Genomic DNA, 27,036 nt, shown 5'->3' with positions numbered 1-27,036 from the left:
CAGCTCATTCAGTTCTCCCAATCCCAGCTCATTCAACACTCCCAATCTCAGCTCATTCAACTCTCCCAATCCCAGCTCACTCAACACTCCCAATCCCAGCTCATTCAACTCTCCCAATCCCAGCTCATTCAACTCTCCCAATCCCAGCTCATTCAACTCTCCCAATCCCAGCTCATTCAACACTCCCAATCCCAGCTCATTCAACTCCCAATCCCAGCTCACTCAACTCTCCCAATCCCAGCTCATTCAACTCTAACAATCCCAGCTCATTCAACTCTCCCAATCCCAGCTCATTCAACTCTCCCAATCCCAGCTCATTCAACTCCCCCAATCCCAGCTCATTCAACACTCCCAATCCCAGCTCATTCAACTCCCAATCCCAGCTCACTCAACTCTCCCAATCCCAGCTCATTCAACTCTAACAATCCCAGCTCATTGAACTCTCCCAATCCCAGCTCATTCAACTCTCCCAATCCCAGCTCATTCAACTCCCCCAATTCCAGCTCATTCAACACTCCCAATCCCAGCACATTCAACACTCCCAATCCCAGCTCATTCAACACTCCCAATCCCAGCTCACTCAACACTTCCAATCCCAGCTCACTCAACACTCCCAATCCCAGCTCATTCAACTCTCCCAATCCCAGCTCATTCAACTCCCAATCCCAGCTCATTCAACTCTCCCAATCCCAGCTCATTCAACACTCCCAATCCCAGCTCATTCAACTCCCAATCCTAGCTCATTCAACTGTCCCAATCCCAGCTCATTCAACTCTCCCAATCCCAGCTCATTCAAATCTCCCAATCCCAGTTCATTCAACTCTCCCAATCCCAGCTCATTCAACACTCCCAAACCCAGCTCATTCAACCCTTCCAATCACAGCTCATTCAACACTCCCAATCCCAGCTCACCCAACACTCCCAATCCCAGCTCATTCAACCCTTCCAATCCCAGCTCATTCAACACTCCCAATCCCAGCTCATTCAACTCTCCCAATCCCAGCTCATTCAACTCTCCCAATCCCAGCTCATTCAACTCTCCCAATCCCAGCTCATTCAACTCTCCCAATCCCAGCTCACTCAACTCTCCCAATCCCAGCTCACTCAACACTCCCAATCCCAGCTCACACAACACTCCCAATCCCAGCTCATTCAACCCTTCCAATCCCAGCTCATTCAACTCCCAATCCCAGCTCTTTCAACTCTCCCAATCCCAGCTCATTCAACTCTCCCAATCCCAGCTCATACAATACTCCCAATCCCAGCTCATTCAACTCTCCCAATCCCAGCTCATTCAACTCCCAATCCCAGCTCACTCAACACTCCCAATCCCAGCTCATTCAACCCTTCCAATCCCAGCTCATTCAACACTCCCAATCCCAGCTCACTCAACACTCCCAATCCCAGCTCATTCAACTCTCCCAATCCCAGCTCATTCAACACTCCCAATCACAGCTCATTCAACACTCCCAATCCCAGCTCATTCAACTCTCCCAATCCCAGCTCATTCAACCCTTCCAATCCCAGCTCACTCAACACTCCCAATCCCAGCTCATTCAACTCTCCCAATCCCAGCTCATTCAATACTCCCAATCACAGTTCATTCAACTCTCCCAATCCCAGCTCATTCAACTCTCCCAATCCCAGCTCACTCAACACTCCCAATTCCAGCCCATTCAACTCTCCCAATCCCAGCTCATTCAAATCTCCCAATCCCAGTTCTTTCAACTCTCCCAATCCCAGCTCATTCAACTCTACCAATCCCAGCTCACTCAACTCTCCCAATCCCAGCTCATTCAACTCTACCAATCCCAGCTTACTCTACTCTCCCAATCCCAGCTCATTCAACATTCCCAATCCCAGCTCATTCAACTCCCCCAATCCCAGCTCATTCAACACTCCCAATCCCAGCCCAGTCAACTCTCCGAATCCCAGCTGATTTATCTCCCAATTCCAGCTCATTCAACACTCCCAATCCCAGCACATTCAACACTCCCAACACCAGCTCATTCAACACTCCCAATCCCAGCTCACTCAACACTTCCAATCCCAGCTCATTCAACTCTCCCAGTCCCAGCTCATTCAACTCTCCCAATCCCAGCTCACTCAACACTCCCAATCCCAGCTCATTCAACTCTCCCAATCCCAGCTCATTCAACCCTTCCAATCCCAGCTCACTCAACACTCCCAATCCCAGCTCATTCAACTCTCCCAATCCCAGCTCATTCAATACTCCCAATCACAGCTCATTCAACACTCCCAATCCCAGCTCATTCAACTCTCCCAATCCCAGCTCATTCAACTCTCCCAATCCCAGCTCACTCAACACTCCCAATCCCAGCCCATTCAACTCTCCCAATCCCAGCTCATTCAAATCTCCCAATCCCAGTTCATTCAACTCTCCCAATCCCAGCTCATTCAACTCTACCAATCCCAGCTCACTCAACTCTCCCAATCCCAGCTCATTCAACATTCCCAATCCCAGCTCATTCAACTCCCCCAATCCCAGCTCATTCAACAATCCCACTCCCAGCTCATTCAACACTCCCAATCCCAGCTCATTCAACCCCTCCAATCCCAGGACATTCAACACTCCCAATCACAGCTCATTCAACTCTCCCAATCCCAGCTCATTCAACTCTCCCAATCCCAGCATCCTTCAACTCTCCCAATCCCAGCTCACTCAACACTCCCAATCCCAGCTCATTCAACCCTTCAAATCCCAGCTCATTCAACACTCCCAATCCCAGCTCACTCAACACTCCCAATCCCAGCTCATTCAACTCTCCCAATCCCAGCTCATTCAACACTCCCAATCACAGCTCATTCAACACTCCCAATCCCAGCTCATTCAACTCTCCCAATCCCAGCTCATTCAACACTCCCAATCACAGCTCATTCAACACTCCCAATCCCAGCTCATTCAACTCTCCCAATCCCAGCTCATTCAACCCTTCCAATCCCAGCTCACTCAACACTCCCAGTCCCAGCTCATTCAACTCTCCCAATCCCAGCTCATTCAATACTCCCAATCCCAGCTCACTCAACACTCCCAATCCCAGCCCATTCAACTCTCCCAATCCCAGCTCATTCAACTCTCCCAATCCCAGCTCACTCAACACTCCCAATCCCAGCCCATTCAACTCTCCCAATCCCAGCACATTCAACACTCCCAATCCCAGCTCATTCAACACTCCCAATCCCAGCTCACTCAACACTTCCAATCCCAGCTCATTCAACTCTCCCAATCCCAGCTCATTCAACTCTCCCAATCCCAGCTCACTCAACACTCCCAATCCCAGCTCATTCAACTCTCCCAATCCCAGCTCACTCAACACTTCCAATTCCAGCTCACTCAACTCTCCCAATCCCAGCTCATTCAACTCCCAATCCCAGCTCATTCAACTCTCCCAATCCCAGCTCATTCAACACTCCCAATCCCAGCTCATACAACTCCCAATCCTAGCTCATTCAACTCTCCCAATCCCAGCTCATTCAACTCTCCCAATCCCAGCTCATTCAAATCTCCCAATCCCAGTTCATTCAACTCTCCCAATCCCAGCTCATTCAACACTCCCAAACCCAGCTCATTCAACCCTTCCAATCACAGCTCATTCAACACTCCCAATCCCAGCTCACTCAACACTCCCAATCCCAGCTCATTCAACCCCTCCAATCCCAGCTCATTCAACACTCCCAATCCCAGCTCATTCAACCCTTCCAATCCCAGCTCATTCAACACTCCCAATCCCAGCTCATTCAACTCTCCCAATCCCAGCTCATTCAACTCTCCCAATCCCAGCTCATTCAACTCTCCCAATCCCAGCTCATTCAACTCTCCCAATCCCAGCTCATTCAACTCTACCAATCCCAGCTCACTCAACTCTCCCAATCCCAGCTCATTCAACATTCCCAATCCCAGCTCATTCAACTCCCCCAATCCCAGCTCATTCAACACTCCCAATCCCAGCTCAGTCAACTCTCCGAATCCCAGCTGATTTATCTCCCAATTCCAGCTCATTCAACACTCCCAATCCCAGCACATTCAACACTCCCAATCCCAGCTCATTCAACACTCCCAATCCCAGCTCACTCAACACTTCCAATCCCAGCTCATTCAACTCTCCCAATCCCAGCTCATTCAACTCTCCCAATCCCAGCTCACTCAACACTCCCAATCCCAGCTCATTCAACTCTCCCAATCCCAGCTCACTCAACACTTCCAATCCCAGCTCACTCAACTCTCCCAATCCCAGCTCATTCAACTCCCAATCGCAGCTCATTCAACTCTCCCAATCCCAGCTCATTCAACACTCCCAATCCCAGCTCATTCAACTCCCAATCCTAGCTCATTCAACTCTCTCAATCCCAGCTCATTCAACTCTCCCAATCCCAGCTCATTCAAATCTCCCAATCCCAGTTCATTCAACTCTCCCAATCCCAGCTCATTCAACACTCCCAAACCCAGCTCATTCAACCCTTCCAATCACAGCTCATTCAACACTCCCAATCCCAGCTCACTCAACACTCCCAATCCCAGCTCATTCAACCCCTCCAATCCCAGCTCATTCAACACTCCCAATCCCAGCTCATTCAACCCTTCCAATCCCAGCTCATTCAACACTCCCAATCCCAGCTCATTCAACTCTCCTAATCCCAGCTCATTCAGTTCCCCCAATCCCAGCTCATTCAACACTCCCAATCTCAGCTCATTCAACTCTCCCAATCCCAGCTCACTCAACACTCCCAATCCCAGCTCATTCAACTCTCCCAATCCCAGCTCATTCAACTCTCCCAATCCCAGCTCATTCAACTCTCCCAATCCCAGCTCATTCAACACTCCCAATCCCAGCTCTTTCAACACTCCCAATCCCAGCTCATTCAACCCTTCCAATCCCAGCTCATTCAACTCCCAATCCCAGCTCATTCAACACCCCCAATCCCAGCTCATTCAACACTCCCAATCCCAGCTCATTCAACACCCCCAATCCCAGCTCATTCAACACTCCCAATCCCAGCTCATTCAACACTCCCAATCCCAACTCATTCAACACCCAATCCCAGCTCATTCAACTCTCCCAATCCCAGCTCATTCAACACTCCCAATCCCAGCTCATTCAACACCCCCAATCCCAGCTCATTCAACCCTTCCAATCCCAGCTCATTCAACTCCCAATCCCAGCTCATTCAACACCCCCAATCCCAGCTCATTCAACACTCCCAATCCCAGCTCATTCAACACCCCCAATCCCAGCTCATTCAACACTCCCAATCCCAGCTCATTCAACACTCCCAATCCCAACTCATTCAACACCCAATCCCAGCTCATTCAACTCTCCCAATCCCAGCTCATTCAACACTCCCAATCCCAGCTCATTCAACACCCCCAATCCCAGCTCATTCAACTCTCCCAATCCCAGCTCATTCAACACTCCCAATCCCAGCACATTCAACTCTCCCAATCCCAGCTCTTACAACACTCCCAATGCCAGCACATTCAACTCTCCCAATCCCAGCTCATTCAACTCCCAATCCCAGCTCATTCAACTCTCCCAATCCCAGCTCATTCAACACTCCCAATCCCAGCTCATTCAACACCCAATCCCAGCTCATTCAACTCTCCCAATCCCAGCTCATTCAACTCCCAATCCCAGCTCATTCAACTCTCCCACTCCCAGCTCACTCAAAACTCCCAATCCCAGCTCATTCAACTCTCCCAATCCCAGCTCATTCAACACTCCCAATCCCAGCTCATTCAACTCTCCCAATCCCAGCTCATTCAACTCTCCCAATCCCAGCTCATTCAACTCTCCTAATCCCAGCTCATTCAGTTCTCCCAATCCCAGCTCATTCAACACTCCCAATCTCAGCTCATTCAACTCTCCCAATCCCAGCTCACTCAACACTTCCAATCCCAGCTCATTCAACTCTCCCAATCCCAGCTCATTCAACTCTCCCAATCCCAGCTCATTCAACTCTCCCAATCCCAGCTCATTCAACACTCCCAATCCCAGCTCATTCAACTCCCAATCCCAACTCACTCAACTCTCCCAATCCCAGCTCATTCAACTCTAACAATCCCAGCTCATTCAACTCTCCCAATCCCAGCTCATTCAACTCTCCCAATCCCAGCTCATTCAACTCCCCCAAGCCCAGCTCATTCAACACTCCCAATCCCAGCTCAGTCAACTCTCCGAATCCAAGCTGATTTATCTCCCAATTCCAGCTCATTCAACACTCCCAATCCCAGCACATTCAACACTCCCAATCCCAGCTCATTCAACACTCCCAATCCCAGCTCACTCAACACTTCCAATCCCAGCTCATTCAACTCTCCCAATCCCAGCTCATTCAACTCTCCCAATCCCAGCTCACTCAACACTCCCAATCCCAGCTCATTCAACTCTCCCAATCCCAGCTCACTCAACACTTCCAATCCCAGCTCACTCAACTCTCCCAATCCCAGCTCATTCAACTCCCAATCCCAGCTCATTCAACTCTCCCAATCCCAGCACATTCAACACTCCCAATACCAGCTCATTCAACTCCCAATCCTAGCTCATTCAACTGTCCCAATCCCAGCTCATTCAACTCTCCCAATCCCAGCTCATTCAAATCTCCCAATCCCAGTTCATTCAACTCTCCCAATCCCAGCTCATTCAACGCTCCCAAACCCAGCTCATTCAACCCTTCCAATCACAGCTCATTCAACACTCCCAATCCCAGCTCACTCAACACTCCCAATCCCAGCTCATTCAACCCCTCCAATCCCAGCTCATTCAACACTCCCAATCCCAGCTCATTCAACCCTTCCAATCCCAGCTCATTCAACACTCCCAATCCCAGCTCATTCAACTCTCCCAATCCCAGCTCATTCAACTCTCCCAATCCCAGCTCATTCAACTCTCCCAATCCCAGCTCATTCAACTCTCCCAATCCCAGCTCATTCAACTCTCCCAATCCCAGCTCACTCAACACTCCCAATCCCAGCTCACTCAACACTCCCAATCCCAGCTCATTCAACCCTTCCAATCCCAGCTCATTCAACTCCCAATCCCAGCTCTTTCAACTCTCCCAATCCCAGCTCATTCAACTCTCCCAATCCCAGATAATACAATACTCCCAATCCCAGCTCATTCAACTCTCCCAATCCCAGCTCATTCAACAATCCCAATCCCAGCTCATTCAACACTCCCAATCCCAGCTGATTCAACCCCTCCAATCCCAGCTCATTCAACACTCCCCATCCCAGCTCATTCAACTCTCCCAATCCCAGCTCATTCAACTCTCCCAATCCCAGCTCATTCAACTCTCCCAATCCCAGCTCATTCAACTCCCAATCCCAGCTCACTCAACACTCACAATCCCAGCTCATTCAAGCCTTCCAATCCCAGCTCATTCAACACTCCCAATCCCAGCTCACTCAACACTCCCAATCCCAGCTCATTCAACTCTCCCAATCCCAGCTCATTCAAAACTCCCAATCACAGCTCATTCAACACTCCCAATCCCAGCTCATTCAACTCTCCCAATCCCAGCTCATTCAACCCTTCCAATCCCAGCTCACTCAACACTCCCAATCCCAGCTCATTCAACTCTCCCAATCCCAGCTCATTCAATACTCCCAATCACAGCTCATTCAACACTCCCAATCCCAGCTCATTCAACTCTCCCAATCCCAGCTCATTCAACTCTCCCAATCCCAGCTCACTCAACACTCCCAATCCCAGCCCATTCAACACTCCCAATCGCAGCTCATTCAAATCTCCCAATCCCAGTTCATTCAACTCTCCCAATCCCAGCTCATTCAACTCTACCAATCCCAGCTCACTCAACTCTCCCAATCCCAGCTCATTCAACTCTCCCAATCCCAGCTCATTCAACATTCCAAATCCCAGCTCATTGAACTACCCCAATCCCAGCTCATTCAACACTCCCAATCCCAGCCCAGTCAACTCTCCAAATCCCAGCTGATTATCTCCCAATTCCAGCTCATTCAACACTCCCAATCCCAGCACATTCAACACTCCCAATCCCAGCTCATTCAACACTCCCAATCCCAGCTCACTCAACACTTCCAATCCCAGCTCATTCCACTCTCCCAATCCCAGCTCATTCAACTCTCCCAATCCCAGCTCACTCAACACTCCCAATCCCAGCTCATTCAACTCTCCCAATCCCAGCTCATTCAACCCTTCCAATCCCAGCTCACTCAACACTCCCAATCCCAGCTCATTTAACTCTCCCAATCCCAGCTCATTCAATACTCCCAATCACAGCTCATTCAACACTCCCAATCCCAGCTCATTCAACTCTCCCAATCCCAGCTCATTCAACTCTCCCAATCCCAGCTCACTCAACTCTCCCAATCCCAGCTCATTCAAATCTCCCAATCCCAGTTCATTCAACTCTCCCAATCCCAGCTCATTCAACTCTACCAATCCCAGCTCACTCAACTCTCCCAATCCCAGCTCATTCAACATTCCCAATCCCAGCTCATTCAACTCCCCCAATCCCAGCTCATTCAACAATCCCAATCCCAGCTCATTCAACACTCCCAATCCCAGCTCATTCAACCCCTCCAATCCCAACTCATTCAACACTCCCAATCACAGCTCATTCAACTCTCCCAATCCCCGCTCATTCAACTCTCCCAATCCCAGCTCATTCAACTCTCCCAATCCCAGCTCATTCAACTCCCAATCCCAGCTCACTCAACACTCCCAATCCAAGCTCATTCAACCCTTCCAATCCCAGCTCATTCAACACTCCCAATCCCAGCTCACTCAACACTCCCAATCCCAGCTCATTCAACTCTCCCAATCCCAGCTCATTCAACACTCCCAATCCCAGCCCAGTCAACTCTCCAAATCCCAGCTCATTCAACCCTTCCAATCCCAGCTCACTCAACACTCCCAATCCCAGCTCATTCAACTCTCCCAATCCCAGCTCATTCAATACTCCCAATCACAGCTCATTCAACACTCCCAATCCCAGCTCATTCAACTCTCCCAATCCCAGCTCATTCAACTCTCCCAATCCCAGCTCACTCAACACTCCCAATCCCAGCCCATTCAACTCTCCCAATCCCAGCTCATTCAAATCTCCCAATCCCAGTTCATTCAACTCTCCCAATCCCAGCTCATTCAACTCTACCAATCCCAGCTCACTCAACTCTCCCAATCCCAGCTCATTCAACATTCCCAATCCCAGCTCATTCAACTCCCCCAATCCCAGCTCATTCAACAATCCCAATCCCAGCTCATTCAACACTCCCAATCCCAGCTCATTCAACCCCTCCAATCCCAGCTCATTCAACACTCCCAATCACAGCTCATTCAACTCTCCCAATCCCAGCTCATTCAACTCTCCCAATCCCAGCTCATTCAACTCTCCCAATCCCAGCTCATTCAACTCCCAATCCCAGCTCACTCAACACTCCCAATCCCAGCTCATTCAACCCTTCCAATCCCAGCTCATTCAACACTCCCAATCCCAGCTCACTCAACACTCCCAATCCCAGCTCATTCAACTCTCCCAATCCCAGCTCATTCAACACTGCCAATCACAGCTCATTCAACACTCCCAATCCCAGCTCATTCAACTCTCCCAATCCCAGCTCATTCAACCCTTCCAATCCCAGCTCACTCAACACTCCCAATCCCCAGCTCATTCAACTCTCCCAATCCCAGCTCATTCAATACTCCCAATCCCAGCTCACTCAACACTCCCAATCCCAGCCCATTCAACTCTCCCAATCCCAGCTCATTCAACTCTCCCAATCCCAGCTCACTCAACACTCCCAATCCCAGCCCATTCAACTCTCCCAATCCCGGCTCATTCAAATCTCCCAATCCCAGTTCATTCCACTCTCCCAATCCCAGCTCATTCAACTCTACCAATCCCAGCTCACTCAACTCTCCCAATCCCAGCATATTCAACTCTACCAATCCCAGCTCACTCAACTCTCCCAATCCCAGCTCATTCAACATTCCCAATCCCAGCTCATTCAACTCCCCCAATCCCAGCTCATTCAACACTCCCTATCCCAGCTCAGTCAACTCTCCGAATCCCAGCTGATTTATCTCCCAATTCCAGCTCATTCAACACTCCCAATCCCAGCACATTCAACACTCCCAACACCAGCTCATTCAACACTCCCAATCCCAGCTCACTCAACACTTCCAATCCCAGCTCATTCAACTCTCCCAATCCCAGCTCATTCAACTCTCCCAATCCCAGCTCACTCAACACTCCCAATCCCAGCTCATTCAACTCTCCCAATACCAGCTCACTCAACACTTCCAATCCCAGCTCACTCAACTCTCCCAATCCCAGCTCATTCAACTCCCAATCCCAGTTCATTCAACTCTCCCAATCCCAGCTCATTCAACACTCCCAAACCCAGCTCATTCAACCCTTCCAATCACAGCTCATTCAACACTCCCAATCCCAGCTCACTCAACACTCCCAATCCCAGCTCATTGATCCCCTCCAATCCCAGCTCATTCAACACTCCCAATCCCAGCTCATTCAACCCTTCCAATCCCAGCTCACTCTACACTCCCAATCCCAGCCCATTCAACTCTCCCAATCCCAGCTCATTCAACTCTCCCAATCCCAGCTCACTCAACACTCCCAATCCCAGCCCATTCAACTCTCCCAATCCCAACTCATTCAAATCTCCCAATCCCAGTTCATTCAACTCTCCCAATCCCAGCTCATTCAACTCTCCCAATCCCAGCTCATTCAAATCTCCCAATCCCAGTTCATTCAACTCTCCCAATCCCAGCTCACTCAACTCTCCCAATCCCAGCTCATTCAACTCTACCAATCCCAGCCCTCTCTACTCTCCCAATCCCAGCTCATTCAACATTCCCAATCCCAGCTCATTCAACTCCCCCAATCCCAGCTCATTCAACACTCCCAATCCCAGCTCAGTCAACTCTCCGAATCCCAGCTGATTTATCTCCCAATCCCAGCTCATTCAACACTCCCAATCCCAGCTCACTCAACACTTCCAATCCCAGCTCATTCAACTCTCCCAATCCCAGCTCATTCAACTCTCCCAATCCCAGCTCATTCAACTCTCCCAATTCCAGCTCACGCAACACTCCCAATCCCAGCTCATTCAACTCTCCCAATACCAGCTCACTCAACACTTCCAATCCCAGCTCACTCAACTCTCCCAATCCCAGCTCATTCAACTCCCAATCCCAGCTCATTCAACTCTCCCAATCCCAGCTCATTCAACACTCCCAATCCCAGCTCATTCAACTCCCAATCCTAGCTCATTCAACTCTCCCAATCCCAGCTCATTCAACTCTCCCAATCCCAGCTCATTCAAATCTCCCAATCCCAGTTCATTCAACTCTCCCAATCCCAGCTCATTCAACACTCCCAAACCCAGCTCATTCAACGCTTCCAATCACAGCTCATTCAACACTCCCAATCCCAGCTCACTCAACACTCCCAATCCCAGCTCATTCAACCCCTCCAATCCCAGCTCATTCAACACTCCCAATCCCAGCTCATTCAACTCTCCCAATCCCAGCTCATTCAACTCTCCCAATCCCAGCTCATTCAACTCTCCCAATCCCAGCTCATTCAACTCTCCCAATCCCAGCTCATTCAACTCTCCCAATCCCAGCTCATTCAACTCTACCAATCCCAGCTCACTCAACTCTCCCAATCCCAGCTCATTCAACATTCCCAATCCCAGCTCATTCAGCTCCCCCAATCCCAGCTCATTCAACACTCCCAATCCCAGCTCAGTCAACTCTCCGAATCCCAGCTGATTTATCTCCCAATTCCAGCTCATTCAACACTCCCAATCCCAGCACATTCAACACTCCCAATCCCAGCTCATTCAACTCTCCCAATCCCAGCTCATTCAACACTCCCAATCACAGCTCATTCAACACTCCCAATCCCAGCTCATTCAACTCCCCCAATCCCAGCTCATTCAACCCTTCCAATCCCAGCTCACTCAACACTCCCAATCCCCAGCTCATTCAACTCTCCCAATCCCAGCTCATTCAATACTCCCAATCCCAGCTCACTCAACACTCCCAATCCCAGCCCATTCAACTCTCCCAATCCCAGCTCATTCAACTCTCCCAATCCCAGCTCACTCAACACTCCCAATCCCAGCCCATTCAACTCTCCCAATCCCGGCTCATTCAAATCTCCCAATCCCAGTTCATTCCTCTCTCCCAATCCCAGCTCATTCAACTCTACCAATCCCAGCTCACTCAACTCTCCCAATCCCAGCTCATGCAACTCTACCAATCCCAGCTCACTCAACTCTCCCAATCCCAGCTCATTCAACAGTCCCAATCCCAGCTCATTCAACTCCCCCAATCCCAGCTCATTCAACACTCCCTATCCCAGCTCAGTCAACTCTCCGAATCCCAGCTGATTTATCTCCCAATTCCAGCTCATTCAACACTCCCAATCCCAGCACATTCAACACTCCCAATCCCAGCTCATTCAACACTCCCAATCCCAGCTCACTCAACACTTCCAATCCCAGCTCATTCAACTCTCCCAATCCCAGCTCATTCAACTCTCCCAATACCAGCTCACTCAACACTTCCAATCCCAGCTCACTCAACTCTCCCAATCCCAGCTCATTCAACTCCCAATCCCAGCTCATTCAACTCTCCCAATCCCAGCTCATTCAACACTCCCAATCCCAGCTCATTCAACTCCCAATCCTAGCTCATTCAACTCTCCCAATCCCAGCTCATTCAACTCTCCCAATCCCAGCTCATTCAAATCTCCCAATCCCAGTTCATTCAACTCTCCCAATCCCAGCTCATTCAACACTCCCAAACCCAGCTCATTCAACCCTTCCAATCACAGCTCATTCAACACTCCCAATCCCAGCTCACTCAACACTCCCAATCCCAGCTCATTCATCCCCTCCAATCCCAGCTCATTCAACACTCCCAATCCCAGCTCATTCAACCCTTCCAATCCCAGCTCACTCAACACTCCCAATCCCAGCCCATTCAACTCTCCCAATCCTAGCTCATTCAACTCTCCCAATCCCAGCTCACTCAACACTCCCAATCCCAGCCCATTCAACTCTCCCAATCCCAACTCATTCAACTCTCCCAATCCCAGTTCATTCAACTCTCCCAATCCCAGCTCATTCAACTCTCCCAATCCCAGCTCATTCAAATCTCCCAATCCCAGTTCATTCAACTCTCCCAATCCCAGCTCACTCAACTCTCCCAATCCCAGCTCATTCAACTCTACCAATCCCAGCCCTCTCAACTCTCCCAATCCCAGCTCATTCAACATTCCCAATCCCAGCTCATTCAACTCCCCCAATCCCAGCTCATTCAACACTCCCAATCCCAGCTCAGTCAACTCTCCGAATCCCAGCTGATTTATCTCCCAATTCCAGCTCATTCAACACTCCCAATCCCAGCACATTCAACACTCCCAATCCCAGCTCATTCAACACTCCCAATCCCAGCTCACTCAACACTTCCAATCCCAGCTGATTCAACTCTCCCAATCCCAGCTCATTCAACTCTCCCAATCCCAGCTCATTCAACTCTCCCAATTCCAGCTCACTCAACACTCCCAATCCCAGCTCATTCAACTCTCCCAATACCAGCTCACTCAACACTTCCAATCCCAGCTCACTCAACTCTCCCAATCCCAGCTCATTCAACTCCCAATCCCAGCTCATTCAACTCTCCCAATCCCAGCTCATTCAACACTCCCAATCCCAGCTCATTCAACTCCCAATCCTAGCTCATTCAACTCTCCCAATCCCAGCTCATTCAACTCTCCCAATCCCAGCTCATTCAAATCTCCCAATCCCAGTTCATTCAACTCTCCCAATCCCAGCTCATTCAACACTCCCAAACCCAGCTCATTCAACGCTTCCAATCACAGCTCATTCAACACTCCCAATCCCAGCTCACTCAACACTCCCAATCCCAGCTCATTCAACCCCTCCAATCCCAGCTCATTCAACACTCCCAATCCCAGCTCATTCAACTCTCCCAATCCCAGCTCATTCAACTCTCCCAATCCCAGCTCATTCAACTCTCCCAATCCCAGCTCATTCAACTCTCCCAATCCCAGCTCATTCAACTCTCCCAATCCCAGCTCATTCAACTCTACCAATCCCAGCTCACTCAACTCTCCCAATCCCAGCTCATTCAACATTCCCAATCCCAGCTCATTCAGCTCCCCCAATCCCAGCTCATTCAACACTCCCAATCCCAGCACATTCAACACTCCCAATCCCAGCTCATTCAACACTCCCAATCCCAGCTCACTCAACACTTCCAATCGCAGCTCATTCAACTCTCCCAATCCCAGCTCACTCAACACTCCCAATCCCAGCTCATTCAACTCTCCCAATCCCAGCTCACTCAACACTTCCAATCCCAGCTCACTCAACTCTCCCAATCCCAGCTCATTCAACTCCCAATCCCAGCTCATTCAACTCTCCCAATCCCAGCTCATTCAACACTCCCAATCCCAGCTCATTCAACTCCCAATCCTAGCTCATTCAACTCTCCCAATCCCAGCTCATTCAACTCTCCCAATCCCAGCTCATTCAAATCTCCCAATCCCAGTTCATTCAACTCTCCCAATCCCAGCTCATTCAACACTCCCAAACCCAGCTCATTCAACCCTTCCAATCTCAGCTCATTCAACACTCCCAATCCCAGCTCACTCTACACTCCCAATCCCAGCTCATTCAACCCCTCCAATCCCAGCTCATTCAACACTCCCAATCCCAGCTCATTAGCCCTTCCAATCCCAGCTCATTCAACACTCCCAATCCCAGCTCATTCAACTCTCCCAATCCCAGCTCATTCAACTCTCCCAATCCCAGCTCATTCAACTCTCCCAATCCCAGCTCATTCAACTCTCCCAATCCCAGCTCATTCAACTCTCCCAATCCCAGCTCACTCAACACTCCCAATCCCAGCTCAGTCAACACTCCCAATCCCAGCTCATTCAACCCTTCCAATCCCAGCTCATTCAACTCCCAATCCCAGCTCATTCAACTCTCCCAATCCCAGCTCATTCAACTCTCCCAATCCCAGCTCATTCAACAATCCCAATCCCAGCTCATTCAACACTCCCAATCCCAGCTCATTCAACCCCTCCAATCCCAGCTCATTCAACACTCCCAATCACAGCTCATTCAACTCTCCCAATCCCAGCTCATTCAACTCTCCCAATCCCAGCTCATTCAACTCTCCCAATCCCAGCTCATTCAACTCCCAATCCCAGCTCACTCAACTCTCCCAATCCCAGCTCATTCAACCCTTCCAATCCCAGCTCATTCAACACTCCCAATCCCAGCTCACTCAACACTCCCAATCCCAGCTCGTTCAACTCTCCCAATCCCAGCTCATTCAACACTCCCAATCACAGCTCATTCAACACTCCCAATCCCAGCTCATTCAACTCTCCCAATCCCAGCTCATTCAACCCTTCCAATCCCAGCTCACTCAACACTCCCAATCCCAGCTCATTCAACTCTCCCAATCCCAGCTCATTCAATACTCCCAATCACAGGTCATTCAACACTCCCAATCCCAGCCCATTCAACTCTCCCAATCCCAGCTCATTCAAATCTCCCAATCCCAGTTCATTCAACTCTCCCAATCCCAGCTCATTCAACTCTCCCAATCCCAGCTCACTCAACTCTCCCAAACCCAGCTCATTCAACCCTACCAATCCCAGCTCACTCAACTCTCCCAATCCCAGCTCATTCAACATTCCCAATCACAGCTCATTCAACACTCCCAATCCCAGCTCATTCAACTCTCCCAATCCCAGCTCATTCAACTCTCCCAATCCCAGCTCATTCAACTCTCCCAATCCCAGCTCATTCAACTCTCCCAATCCCAGCTCATTCAACTCTCCCAATCCCAGCTCATTCAACTCTCCCAATGCCAGCTCACTCAACACTCCCAATCCCAGCTCACTCAACACTCCCAATCCCAGCTCATTCAACTCTCCCAAACCCAGCTCATTCAACCCTTCCAATCCCAGCTCATTCAACACTCCCAATCCCAGCTCATTCAACAATCCCAATCCCAGCTCATTCAACACTCCCAATCCCAGCTCATTCAACAATCCCAATCCCAGCTCATTCAACTCCCAATCCCAGCTCATTCAACTCTCCCAATCCCAGCTCATTCAACTCTCTCAATCCCAGCTCATTCAACTCCCAATCCCAGCTGATTCAACTCTCCCAATCCCAGCTCATTCAACAGTCCCAATCCCAGCTGATTCAGTTCTCCCAAATCCATGATGGTAATATGGTGGATTGTAACGAAATTGGGCGGGTCTCATAATAGGCACCAATCTGCTCTGCCCAATTACAATCCAGATCTATCCTGGTGAGAGTGCCGACAGGAACAGCAAGAAAGACCCCTCTGAAACAACGGGACAAAAATCAATATTCCCTCGAATTATTTTTTCCCTGCTCGGTCCCTTTAAATTTGCTACGCGGCAGTGCCTGCACAGAATCTCTTCCAGCGGCAGCGCTGGTGAGTGGCCCACGTGGGACCTCCAGCCGTGGACCTTAGTGGGACATTGACAGTAATTCTGCTGACACAATATTATAAACGTGTGCTGCATTAACTAACTTACTTGTCACATTACAGCCATCAGACGAGACAGTGAAGGAGGTGATTGAATTTTCAAAGAAAGAATTGGAGAAAATTGATAGACACCGATCTGAGGGACTTTGGATTAATGTAAGTGAAAGCCTACATTTACTGAAGCCCAACTAACCCTCAGCAAAGAAATCTTGATATTTGGACACATTATAAGGACACAGAGTGGTTTTATTTCCTTTAACTATTTAGCTTTGCTCCATATCTTCACCTACAGTGGTTGGGTTAGTACCGATGAGAAAATCTCTTCAATATTATCAACAGCTCCTATCCAACCAAGTTTATTTTAGATACTTATGATTCATTATTGTAAATTATGGAGTATAATGTAGCTATAGAGAAGGGGGGCTGGTAAAAATATAGTGCTAGACATTTGCTTATCTTCTACCCCTCGAACTATCCCACTGTTAGTTCTTCCACTCTCTTTCCAAGTGTGTGCAATGGTGGAGGGTGAGTCCACCACAAAGGGAAGCAAAGATCAACATGGAGACCAAAACCCTTCCCTATGTCTCCTTTGGCCATCACAGAGAAGATTTAATGTTGCCGATTCTACTTTGTTACATTTTGACCCAGAATATGTTGACAAATTAATTGCGTGTGAACAGCACTCGGCGCTATTAATGCGCAAATCAGTCAGCAACTTGTGGCGAGGAAGAGATACCCCGTGAACTGCGAATCGCCACACGCTTCTGGACGATTTGCGGCGCTCCGCCGTTAGCTTCGCCAACATGGCGTCTCAATCTTAACTTCCCCGTGAGTTGCTGCACTTGCACATTAGTTGTCCATTAAACTCGCCGCAGAAAGTTAAGTCTAGTACATACCCTTTAAAATCGTGATAATTGTTGTTAACATAGAAACATAGAAGATAGGAGCAGGAGTAGGCCATTCGGCCCCTCGAGCCTGCTCCGCCATTCAATGTGATCATGGCTGATCATCCAATTTCAGTACCCGGTCCCTGCTTTCTCCCCATACCCCTTGATCCCTTTAGCCTTAAGAAATATATCCAACTCCTTCTTGAATATATTTAATGTATTGGCCTCTACTGCCTTCTGTGGTAGAGAATTCCACAGGTTCACCACTCTTTGGGTGAAGAAATTCCTCCTCATTTCTGTCCTAAATGGCTTACCCCTTATCCTTAGACTGTGACCCCTGGTTCTGGACTCCCCGACCATCGGGAACATCCTTCCTGCATCTAGTCTGTCCAGTCCTGTCAGAATTTTGTAAGTTTCAATGAGATCCCCTCTCATTCTTCTAAACTCCAGTGAGTACAAGCCCAATTGACCCACTCTCTCCTCATATGTCATTCCTGCCATCCCAGGTATCAGCCTGGTGAATCTTGGCTGAACTCCTTCCATGGCAAGAACACCCTTCCTCAGATAAGGCGACCAAAACTGCACACAATACCCAAGATGTGGTCTTACCAAGGCCCTGTACAACTGCAGCAAGGCATCCTTGTTCCTGTACTCGAATCCTCTCACTACGGAGGCCAACATACCATTTGCCTTCTTAACCGCCTGCTGCACCTGCATGCTGACCTTCAGCGACTGGTGCACAAGGACACCCAGGTCTCGTTGCACTTCTCCTTCTCCCAATCTATTACCATTCAGATAATAATCTGCCTTCCTGTTTTGGCCACCAAAGTGGATAACCTTGCATTTATCCACATTATATTGCATCTGCCATGCTTTTGCGCAATCACCCAACCTGTCCAAATCATACTGGAGTTTCTCGGCATCCTCCTCACAGCACACACGCCCACCCAGCTTTGTGTCATCTGCAAATTTGGAGATATTACATCTAGTTCCCTTGTCTAGATCATTAATATATATTGTGAAATAGCTGGGGTCCAAGGACCGATCCCTGCGGTACCCCACTAGTCACTGCCTGCCACTCAGAAAAAGACCCATTTATTCCAACTCTTTGCTTTCTGTCTGCCAACCAGTTCTCTGTCCAAGTCAATACCTTGCCCCCAATCCCATGTGCCTTAACTTTACATGCTAATCTCTTATGCGGGACCTTATAAAAAGCCTTCTGAAAGTCCAAATACACCACAATAACTGCCAGTCAAACTCTCTTGCCCAGAAAGTGAACAATTAAAAGTGTGGAGACTCATTCCTTCAGGTAGTGAATTGTCATTGGATATTTTAAAAATGTCAAAGTTTCAACAACAAAATTTTTTTTTCTTACTTTTCCTTTCTGTCTTTTTTACTCCCTCTCTTAATCCAGTCTTTCTTTCCCTCTCTTTACTTCTCTCTCTCTACCTGATTTGACGTTGAATTCACCCCCCTCTAATTCAGCCTCCTTTTCAGTCCTTCCTCTGTTTATTAGTCAATCCTTTAATCTCATTGGTTAAGGAAGCTCCCAGATGGCCCGTTGCCCGTTATCAGCTCGCACTTCCAGCAACTTAGTGGGCAAAATAATTTAAAACCTTAAAGAGCATGAACAGGACATGCTGCAAGATGCCCCCCTCCAGCAAAATCTGGGCCTTAGAGTCTGAGCTCTCACTAAAAGAAACCATTATGAAGATGGAAAGGAAAAAATAGGACAACATTAAGAGCTGTTTTTTAATTAATCGATACAATGAAAAACTGAGTAGATTATTGTAAAAATATATTTCTGAAATATTAAGAATCACACATCTACATGCACTTCCTATCTATAAAACCATACTTCCTGTTCTTGTGTTTCTTGTGCAAAGTTTCACCTGTTATAAATTCCAACATTCACCTTTAGAATGGATAAACTCGCCAGGCTGTAATTACACCTTTTTTCGAGTGGTGGCGCTGTAGTGCTTCAAATTTGTTTTCTCCCAACTCCCAGCTCAACATCTCTGCTTCCCAAATTACTGTAAGTTTTCCTACTTCACTATAAATTAGAACATAGAATGAAACTATTATATATAAATACGCCCGATCCAATTGTGCCCCCCCTTCACCTGAAGACTAGGCTCAGGAGGAGAGTGGGTCATAGAGTCATAGGGGGAGAAATTCGGTTGCTAGCGCCAGCGATTAGCGCCTAAAGAGGCCAAGAATTGGGGCGTAACCCAATTTTCGGACGGGCGCAGTGAACCCAGCGCCTCTTGCCATATTGAGTGGGCTTTTAGCGCCGGCGCTAAATCTTAGTGCCCGCTTGCGGGCGCAGGCAGATCATGACGTCATTTCAGTGTGCAACGCCTTTTTGGCGCCCCGGACCGGAAATTCAGTGGCGCCCCCCTCTGTTCCGCCCGGCGCTAATAAGGACAGCTTCCTGGAACGTTCCCCATTGGCTCTCGGGCTTAGGGGGGCGCTATTTAAAGGGGACTGCACTGGTATAAAAGCGGCAGCCATTTTGGGAGCACAACTTATTTGAGATTTACACAGAGTTGCAAAGTTGAACTCTGAGCCATTTCACGAGTAACCCAGCGCTGCCAGAGGACCTTCAGCCTTCATACCATCACCCTGCTGCTGGTGAGCGTTTACACCCTATTTAATTTCTGCTGACCTATTATTATGGGGGCTGCTTTGGAGGGGAACGTCCTGCTGCTCGACCATCTGGAAAGGGCACAGGGACGGAGGGAGAGAGGGCCAGGAATGGCCAGACGGAGGAGGGCCAACAGACGTCGCCACACCAGACCTTACGCTGCCAGGGTATTCAGGCAGCAGTTCTCTTACCTCAACATGTCGGAGGAGCAGTGTGTTAGGAGGCTGCGATTCAGAAAGGAGGTGGTAACTGAGCTGTGCCACCTTCTTCAGGCAGATCTGCAGCCGCAGATAAGGTGTAGGACCTCTCTGTCGGTGGCTGTGAAGATAACAGTGGCATTGAATTTCTATGCGACCGGCTCCTTCCAGTCAGCAACTGGGGACATTGCCAACATCTCCCAGTTTGCGGTGCATAGCTGCATTCAGCAGGTTACAGATGCCCTGTTTAAAAGGCGGCGTCAGTACGTCTCCTTCAATGTGACACCGGAGAAGCAGCGGGAGCGTGCAGAGGGCTTCGCGGCAATAGCGGACTTCCCCATGGTGCAGGGCGCCATTGACTGCACGCACGTGGCTTTGCGGGCGCCTGTACAGAATCCTGAGGAGTTCTGCAACCGCAAGGGGTTCCACTCCTTGAATGTGCAGCTGGTCTGTGACCACCGGCAGCTGATCCTCGCGGTCAATGCTCAGTTCCCAGGCAGCAGCCACGACGCATTCATCCTGCGCCAGACTTCAGTCGCTGACCTTGTCGAGGCCCAGGCTCACCCAGAAGGCTGGCTTCTCGGCGACAAGGGCTATCCACTGTGCCCATGGCTGATGACCCCGCTCCGTACGCCCAGCACCCCTGCTGAGGAGCACTACAACGTCAGCCATCAGGCAACGAGGAACATTGTGGAGCACACAATCGGCGTGCTGAAGCAACGGTTCCGCTGTTTGGACCATTCGGGAGGAGCCTTGCAGTACTCACCAGAGCGAGTCTCCCACTTCGTCGTTGTCTGCTGCATGCTCCATAACCTCGCCACCCTGCGCACCCAGCCAATGCCAGCAGACATTGAAGGACCAGCAGAGGAGGAGCAGGAGGAGGAGTAGGAGGAGCAGGAGGAGGAGGAGGAGGAGGAGGACCAAGACGGGAGGGTCTGAGAAACTGGAAGGGCCGTCCGTCTGAGGATGATAAGGAGTCGGTTCTAGGTCCCTCTCACGGACTGCTTGGTGCCATTCGAAGACCACGAATGGAACCATTTGGATAACCCAAAGCCTATGAAGGCCACAATGATTGTAAATAGCAGACATGGCCAATGACAATAAAATTCTTTGTTTATTTTGAAAACTGTGCTTCCTTCCAGCATGACAAAGCAATGGCAACTGAAAGCTTAACTAACAAACTAACACATCCGTGCCTCACACACCCGGGAGACTATCCAAAACATGACTAACATTCAGAACACGTGGCTCGCACACCCGGGAGACTATCCAAAACATGACTAACATTCAGACCAGCATCCACGGCCTTGATTTCTAGAAATAGGACGTCTCAGCAGCACCTTCTACTCTTTCCCCTTTGATGGTGATCTACTTCTCTTGCGAGAACGGCCCCTTCCCTCCCTGCAGCTCCTCCGTAATGGGACCCCAGTGGCTGCATGAAGGCTGGTGGACGCCTGCTGACTGTCCGAAAGCGCTGATGCCCCTGAGGGATGGCCTGGACGGACTCTGGGCTTGGAGGGGCCGGATGCTGACTGCTCCAATTGGGCATGGGTGGAAGCAGTCTGTCCTGCAGGTGATGGCAGCTGCAGTGGAGACGTGCCAGCGGTGGCATCAGGAATGCTGACATCCTGAGAGCGGACACCTGCTCCGTGGTCGGCCGACACACTGGCACTCTGACGGGGCAGCACCGCAGCATGTGAACCAATCGGCTGGTCCACAGATTGCTGGCCTGCTGTGGTGCTGCAAGGGCCCCGGGTAATCCTGCCTGATCCATGGAGGATGGCAGCAGTCAGTACTTCTGTGGCCTCAATATGAGGCCAGCGAGAGACTGCGTGGCAGCACTCAGCACTTGCGTGGCAGGTGCCAGTGCATCGGTGAAGCCCTGGACAGTCCTTTCCAGTGATGTCGCGATGCCCTGCACAGTCCTTTCCAGTGATGTCCCCACGCCCTGGGCACTCCTTTCCTGTGCTGCCCCGAAGTCTTGCACACTCCTTGCCAGTGTCTCGATGGCTTCAGGCATCCTTGCAACTGCAGCCATCAGCTCACTGTGCCTGAGTCGAGCCTGGGCGCTCATTTCTGCGAGGGAACGCACCTCTTCTGCGCTCTGTGCAGCAGTCATCGTGGCCTGATGCGCCCTCCGGGGAGATAGCTCCCGAACTTCCCTACCCCCCTTGCGCTGCTGGAGGCCGCTGGTTCCTGCAACTGGTTCCTCCTCAGATCCATCCCCCCCGCTCCCTTCCAGAGAAGCACTATCCCCAGTCTGCAGATGGGCTGGCTCACCTGAGGGTGGCACGGATGGTCCGGCTTCCTCCTGCTCCTCGCCTCCGGAGTCAGTGGCAGTGGCAGCTTGATGGCCCGGCTCCCGAGCTGGTGATGCAGCATCTGAAAGCAGGGAGGTTGAAGAGTCGATTTAGCGAAAGGCCAGGGTGGCAGCAAGGGATGCAAGAGTGCTGCAATGCTCTGACATGAGTCCAGACTGAAAAAGCATGCTGGTGGGGGGAACAAGTGGAAGGAGACAATTCAAAAAGGTGATGACCTTACCATCGCTGTGCACAATGGGGTCGGCAGCTCCATGGTGACAGGACCAATCATCCGGCCTCCAACAATCTGGTGGACTCTTTCCTTCAGGTCCGTCAGTTCCTGCAGCTGAGGAGGGCCCCCGCCAGTACGAATCTGTTCCCTCCGGTTCCTGGCCAGCTTGGCCTGCAGGAGAAAGGACGGGAAGTTCTGAAACATGCTGCCCTGAGTTGTCATCTCATGCCCCCCCATGGTGGATCAGCCCTTACATTATGCCCTGAGTTGTCATCTCATGCCCCCCCATGGTGGATCAGCTCTTACATGATGCACTGAGTTGAATGTGCGTGTACGTTCCCAGAAAGGGCCATGGGTGCTGGCTGACAGATGGCCATTGGGGCATCGCGCACCTTCTGGCCATAAAGTCAGGTGCAGTTGGAGGGATGAAGAAGATTGCCAATAAGCCACTCACCCTAACGACCCGAGTGAGATCGTTGAACTTCTTCCTGCATTGCACAGGAGTCCTGGGCGCCACACTGCTGGAGTTGACTCTTCGACAAACTTCCCTCCAAGCTCTGCAGTACTCGTTCTGATGAGGCCTCCTGCCATTGTCAGGGTACAGCACTGCTCGCCGGCGCTCCACTGCGCCAACCAAAGCATCCAATGCCCCATCGGTAAAGCGCTCCGCTCTCTGCCTCGCCCTCTCCATCTGGTCAAAGTTTGTAACGCCTCAGATTGCACAGCGCCGATTTTGAGGCCTACAGGGCGATGAGTGTGGCTCCTGAACCTAAATGACCCACCCCTTTAAGAGCTGGCCAGCGCCAGCATGTCTCGTGGTCATCGATTATTGACAGCACCTGCGCTGCGCCCGTCCGCCCAGATATTGAGTAGCGCCGCCAGGTTAGCGCCTTAGGAGTCCCGTGCAGCGCCTGATTTAACGCCGCAATCTCCTTCAGGGGCGATGAAACCCAATATCGCTGGAGGTGGCGATAAGTTGCGCCTGGCGATAAAATTTGCGCTTCGCCAATTCTAGTGCCCCGAGCGGGGCTATACCCAATTTCTCCCCCATAGAGTTATACAGCACAGAAAGAGGCCCTTCGGCCCATCGCGTCCGCGCCAGCCATCAAGCCCTGTCTAATCTAATCCCATTTTCCAGCATTTGGTCCGTAGCCTTGTATGCAATGGCATTTCAAGTGCTCATCTAAATGCTTCTTGAATGTTGTGAGGGTTCCTGCCTCTACCACCCTTTCAGGCAGTGAGTTCCAGATTCCAACCACCCTCCGGGTGAAAAAGTTCTTCCTCAAATCCCCTCTAAACCTCCTGCCCCTTACCTTGAATCTATGCCCCCTTGTTATTGACCCCTCTACGAAGGGGAAGAGTTCCTTTCTATCTACCCTATCTATGCCCCTCATAATTTTGTACACCTCAATCAGGTCCCCCCTCAGCCTCCTCTGCTCCAAGGAAAACAACCCCAGCCTGTCCAGTCTTTCTTCATAGCTGAAGCGCTCCAGCCCAGGTAACATCCTGGTGAATCTCCTCTGCACCCTCTCCAAAGCAATCACATCCTTCCTATAGTGTGGTGACCAGAACTGCACACAGTATTCCAGCAGTGGCCTAACTAGTGTTTTGTACAGCTCCATCATAACCTCCCTGTTCTTATATTCTATGCCTCGGCTAATGAAGGCAAGTATCCCATATGCCTTTTTAACCACCTTATCCACCTGTTCTGCTGCCTTCAGGGATCTATGTACCTGCACACCAAGGTCCCTCTGATCCTCTGTCTTTCCTAGGGTCTTACCATTCATTGTGTATTCCCTTGCCTTGTTAGTCCCTCCAAAATGCATCACCTCACACTTTTCAGGGTTATATTCCATTTGCCACTGTTCCGCCCATTTATATTGTCCTGTAGCCTGAGGCTTCCCTCCTCGCTATTTACCACCCCACCAATTTTCGTGTCATCTGCGAACTTACTGATCATACCTTTTACATTCACATCCAAATCATTACTGTAGACCACAAACAGCAAGGGACCCAGCACTGATCCCTGGTGTCAATTTCCACTGGGGTTTCTCCCAGACTTTTGCTGTAACTTCAGCAGAAACAAAGTAAATAATGGTGTAAACACCGAACACTGGACGAGCGAGAGGACCCCGCAGATATCGCCCCACCCGCCCCACACACCTCCACCTGATCTTCACTCCCCAGTGTAGCCCCAGAGATGATTGTCTAACATAGATATAGATCTGGGACACCTGGAGGGGTCAATACATAAAGGGGTGAATACATAAAGGGGTCAATACATAATGGGGTCAATACATAAAGGGGTCAATACATAATGGGGTCAATACATAAAGGGGTAAATACATAAAGGGGTAAATACATAAAGGGGTAAATGCATAAAGGGGTCAATACATGATGGGGTAAATACATGATGGGGTAAATACATAAAGGGGTGAATACATAAAGGGGTGAATACATAACGGGGGTAAATACATTAAGGGGTGAATACATAAAGGGGTCAATACATAAAGGGTTCAATATATAAAGGGACCAATACATAAAGGGGTAAATACATAAAGGGTTGAATACATAAAGGGGTGAATACATAAAGGGGTGAATACACAAAGGGTTAAATACATAAAGGGTAAATACATAAAGGGGTCAATACATAAAGGGGTAAATATATAAAGTGGTAAATAAATAAAGGGGTGAATACATAAAGGGGTGAATACATAAAGGGGTAAATACATAAAGGGGTAAATACATAAAGGGGTCAATACATAAAGGGGTCAATACATAAAGGGGTAAATGCATGATGGGGTCAATACATAAAGGGGTAAATACACAAAGGGTTAAGTACATAAAGGGTAAATACATAAAGGGGTCAATACATAGAGGGGTAAATATATAAAGTTGTAAATAAATAAAGGGGGAATACATAAAGGGGTGAATACATAAAGGGTTAAATACATGATGGGGTCAATACATGAAGGGGTAAATACATAAAGGGATAAATACATAAAGGGGTAAATGCATGATGGGGTCAATACATGAAGGGGTAAATACATAATGGGGTCAATACATAAAGGGGTAAATACATAAAGGGGTGAATACATAAAGGGGTCAATACATAATGGGGTCAATACATAAAGGGGTAAATACATAAAGGGGTAAATACATAAAGGGGTAAATGCATAAAGGGGTCAATACATGATGGGTCAATATATAAAGGGGTAAATACATAAAGGGGTAAATGGATAAAGGGGTAAATGCATAAAGGGGTCAATAAATGATGGGGTCAATACATGAAGGGGTAAATACATAAAGGGGCCAATACATAAAGGGGTCAATACATAAAGGGGTCAATACATAAAGGGGTCAATACATAACGGGGTAAATACATTAAGGGGTAAATACATAAAGGGGTCAATACATAAAGGGGTAAATACATAAAGGGGTAAATAAATAAAGGCGTGAATACATAAAGGAGTGAATACATGAAGGGGTAAATACATAAAGGGGTGAATACATAAAGGGGTGAATACACAAAGGGTTAAATACATAAAGGGTAAATACAAAAAGGGGTCAATACATAAAGGGGTAAATATATAAAGTGGTAAATACATAAAGGGGTGAATACATAAAGGGTTAAATACATAAAGGGGTAAATACATAAAGGGGTCAATACATAAAGGGGTCAATAAAAAATGTGGTAATAAATAAAGGGTGAATACATAAAGGGGTGAATACATAAAGGGGTATATACATAAAGGGGTGAATACATAAAGGGGTAAATACATAAAGGGGTCAATACATAAAGGGGTCAATACATAAAGGGGTCAATATATAAAGTGGTCAATACATAAAGGGGTCAGTACATAAAGGGGTAAATAAATAAAGGGGTCAATACATAAAGCGTTCAATACATAAAGGGGCAAATACATAAAGGGGTAAATACATAAAGGAGTCAATACATAAAGGGGTAAATACATAAAGGGGTAAATATATAAAGGGGTAAATACATAAAGGGGTAAATAAATAAAGGGGTAAATAAATAAAGAGGTGAATACATAAAGGAGTAAATACATAAAGGGGTAAACAACTAAAGGGGTAAATAAATAAAGGGGTAAATACATAAAGGGGTGAATACATAAAGGGGTAAATACATAAAGGTGCGAATACATAAAGGGGTG

The 27,036-nt window shown here is 49.0% G+C and overlaps 1 protein-coding gene across 2 annotated transcripts in view; it reads left to right on the top strand.

Moving 5' to 3' along the window:
* LOC147123730 (histone-lysine N-methyltransferase Smyd1-like) overlaps positions 1-27,036 on the top strand; it is a 110,799-nt gene that overhangs the window by 67,286 nt on the left and 16,477 nt on the right. For both annotated transcript variants that reach the window (XM_085975552.1, XM_085975551.1), the window contains one exon: positions 16,662-16,754. In XM_085975552.1, coding sequence (XP_085831678.1) covers positions 16,662-16,754 — 93 coding nt within the window. The remainder of the gene's footprint in view (positions 1-16,661; positions 16,755-27,036) is intronic.

This window comes from Somniosus microcephalus, chromosome 2 (assembly GCF_052327205.1).
Source record: "Somniosus microcephalus isolate GS21.2 chromosome 2, FLI_Smic_1.0, whole genome shotgun sequence".
NCBI classification, from domain to species: Eukaryota; Metazoa; Chordata; class Chondrichthyes; order Squaliformes; family Somniosidae; genus Somniosus; species Somniosus microcephalus.
The sequence above is the reverse complement of the archived record's forward strand: the minus strand, read 5'-3'. Positions and strand labels throughout refer to the sequence as shown.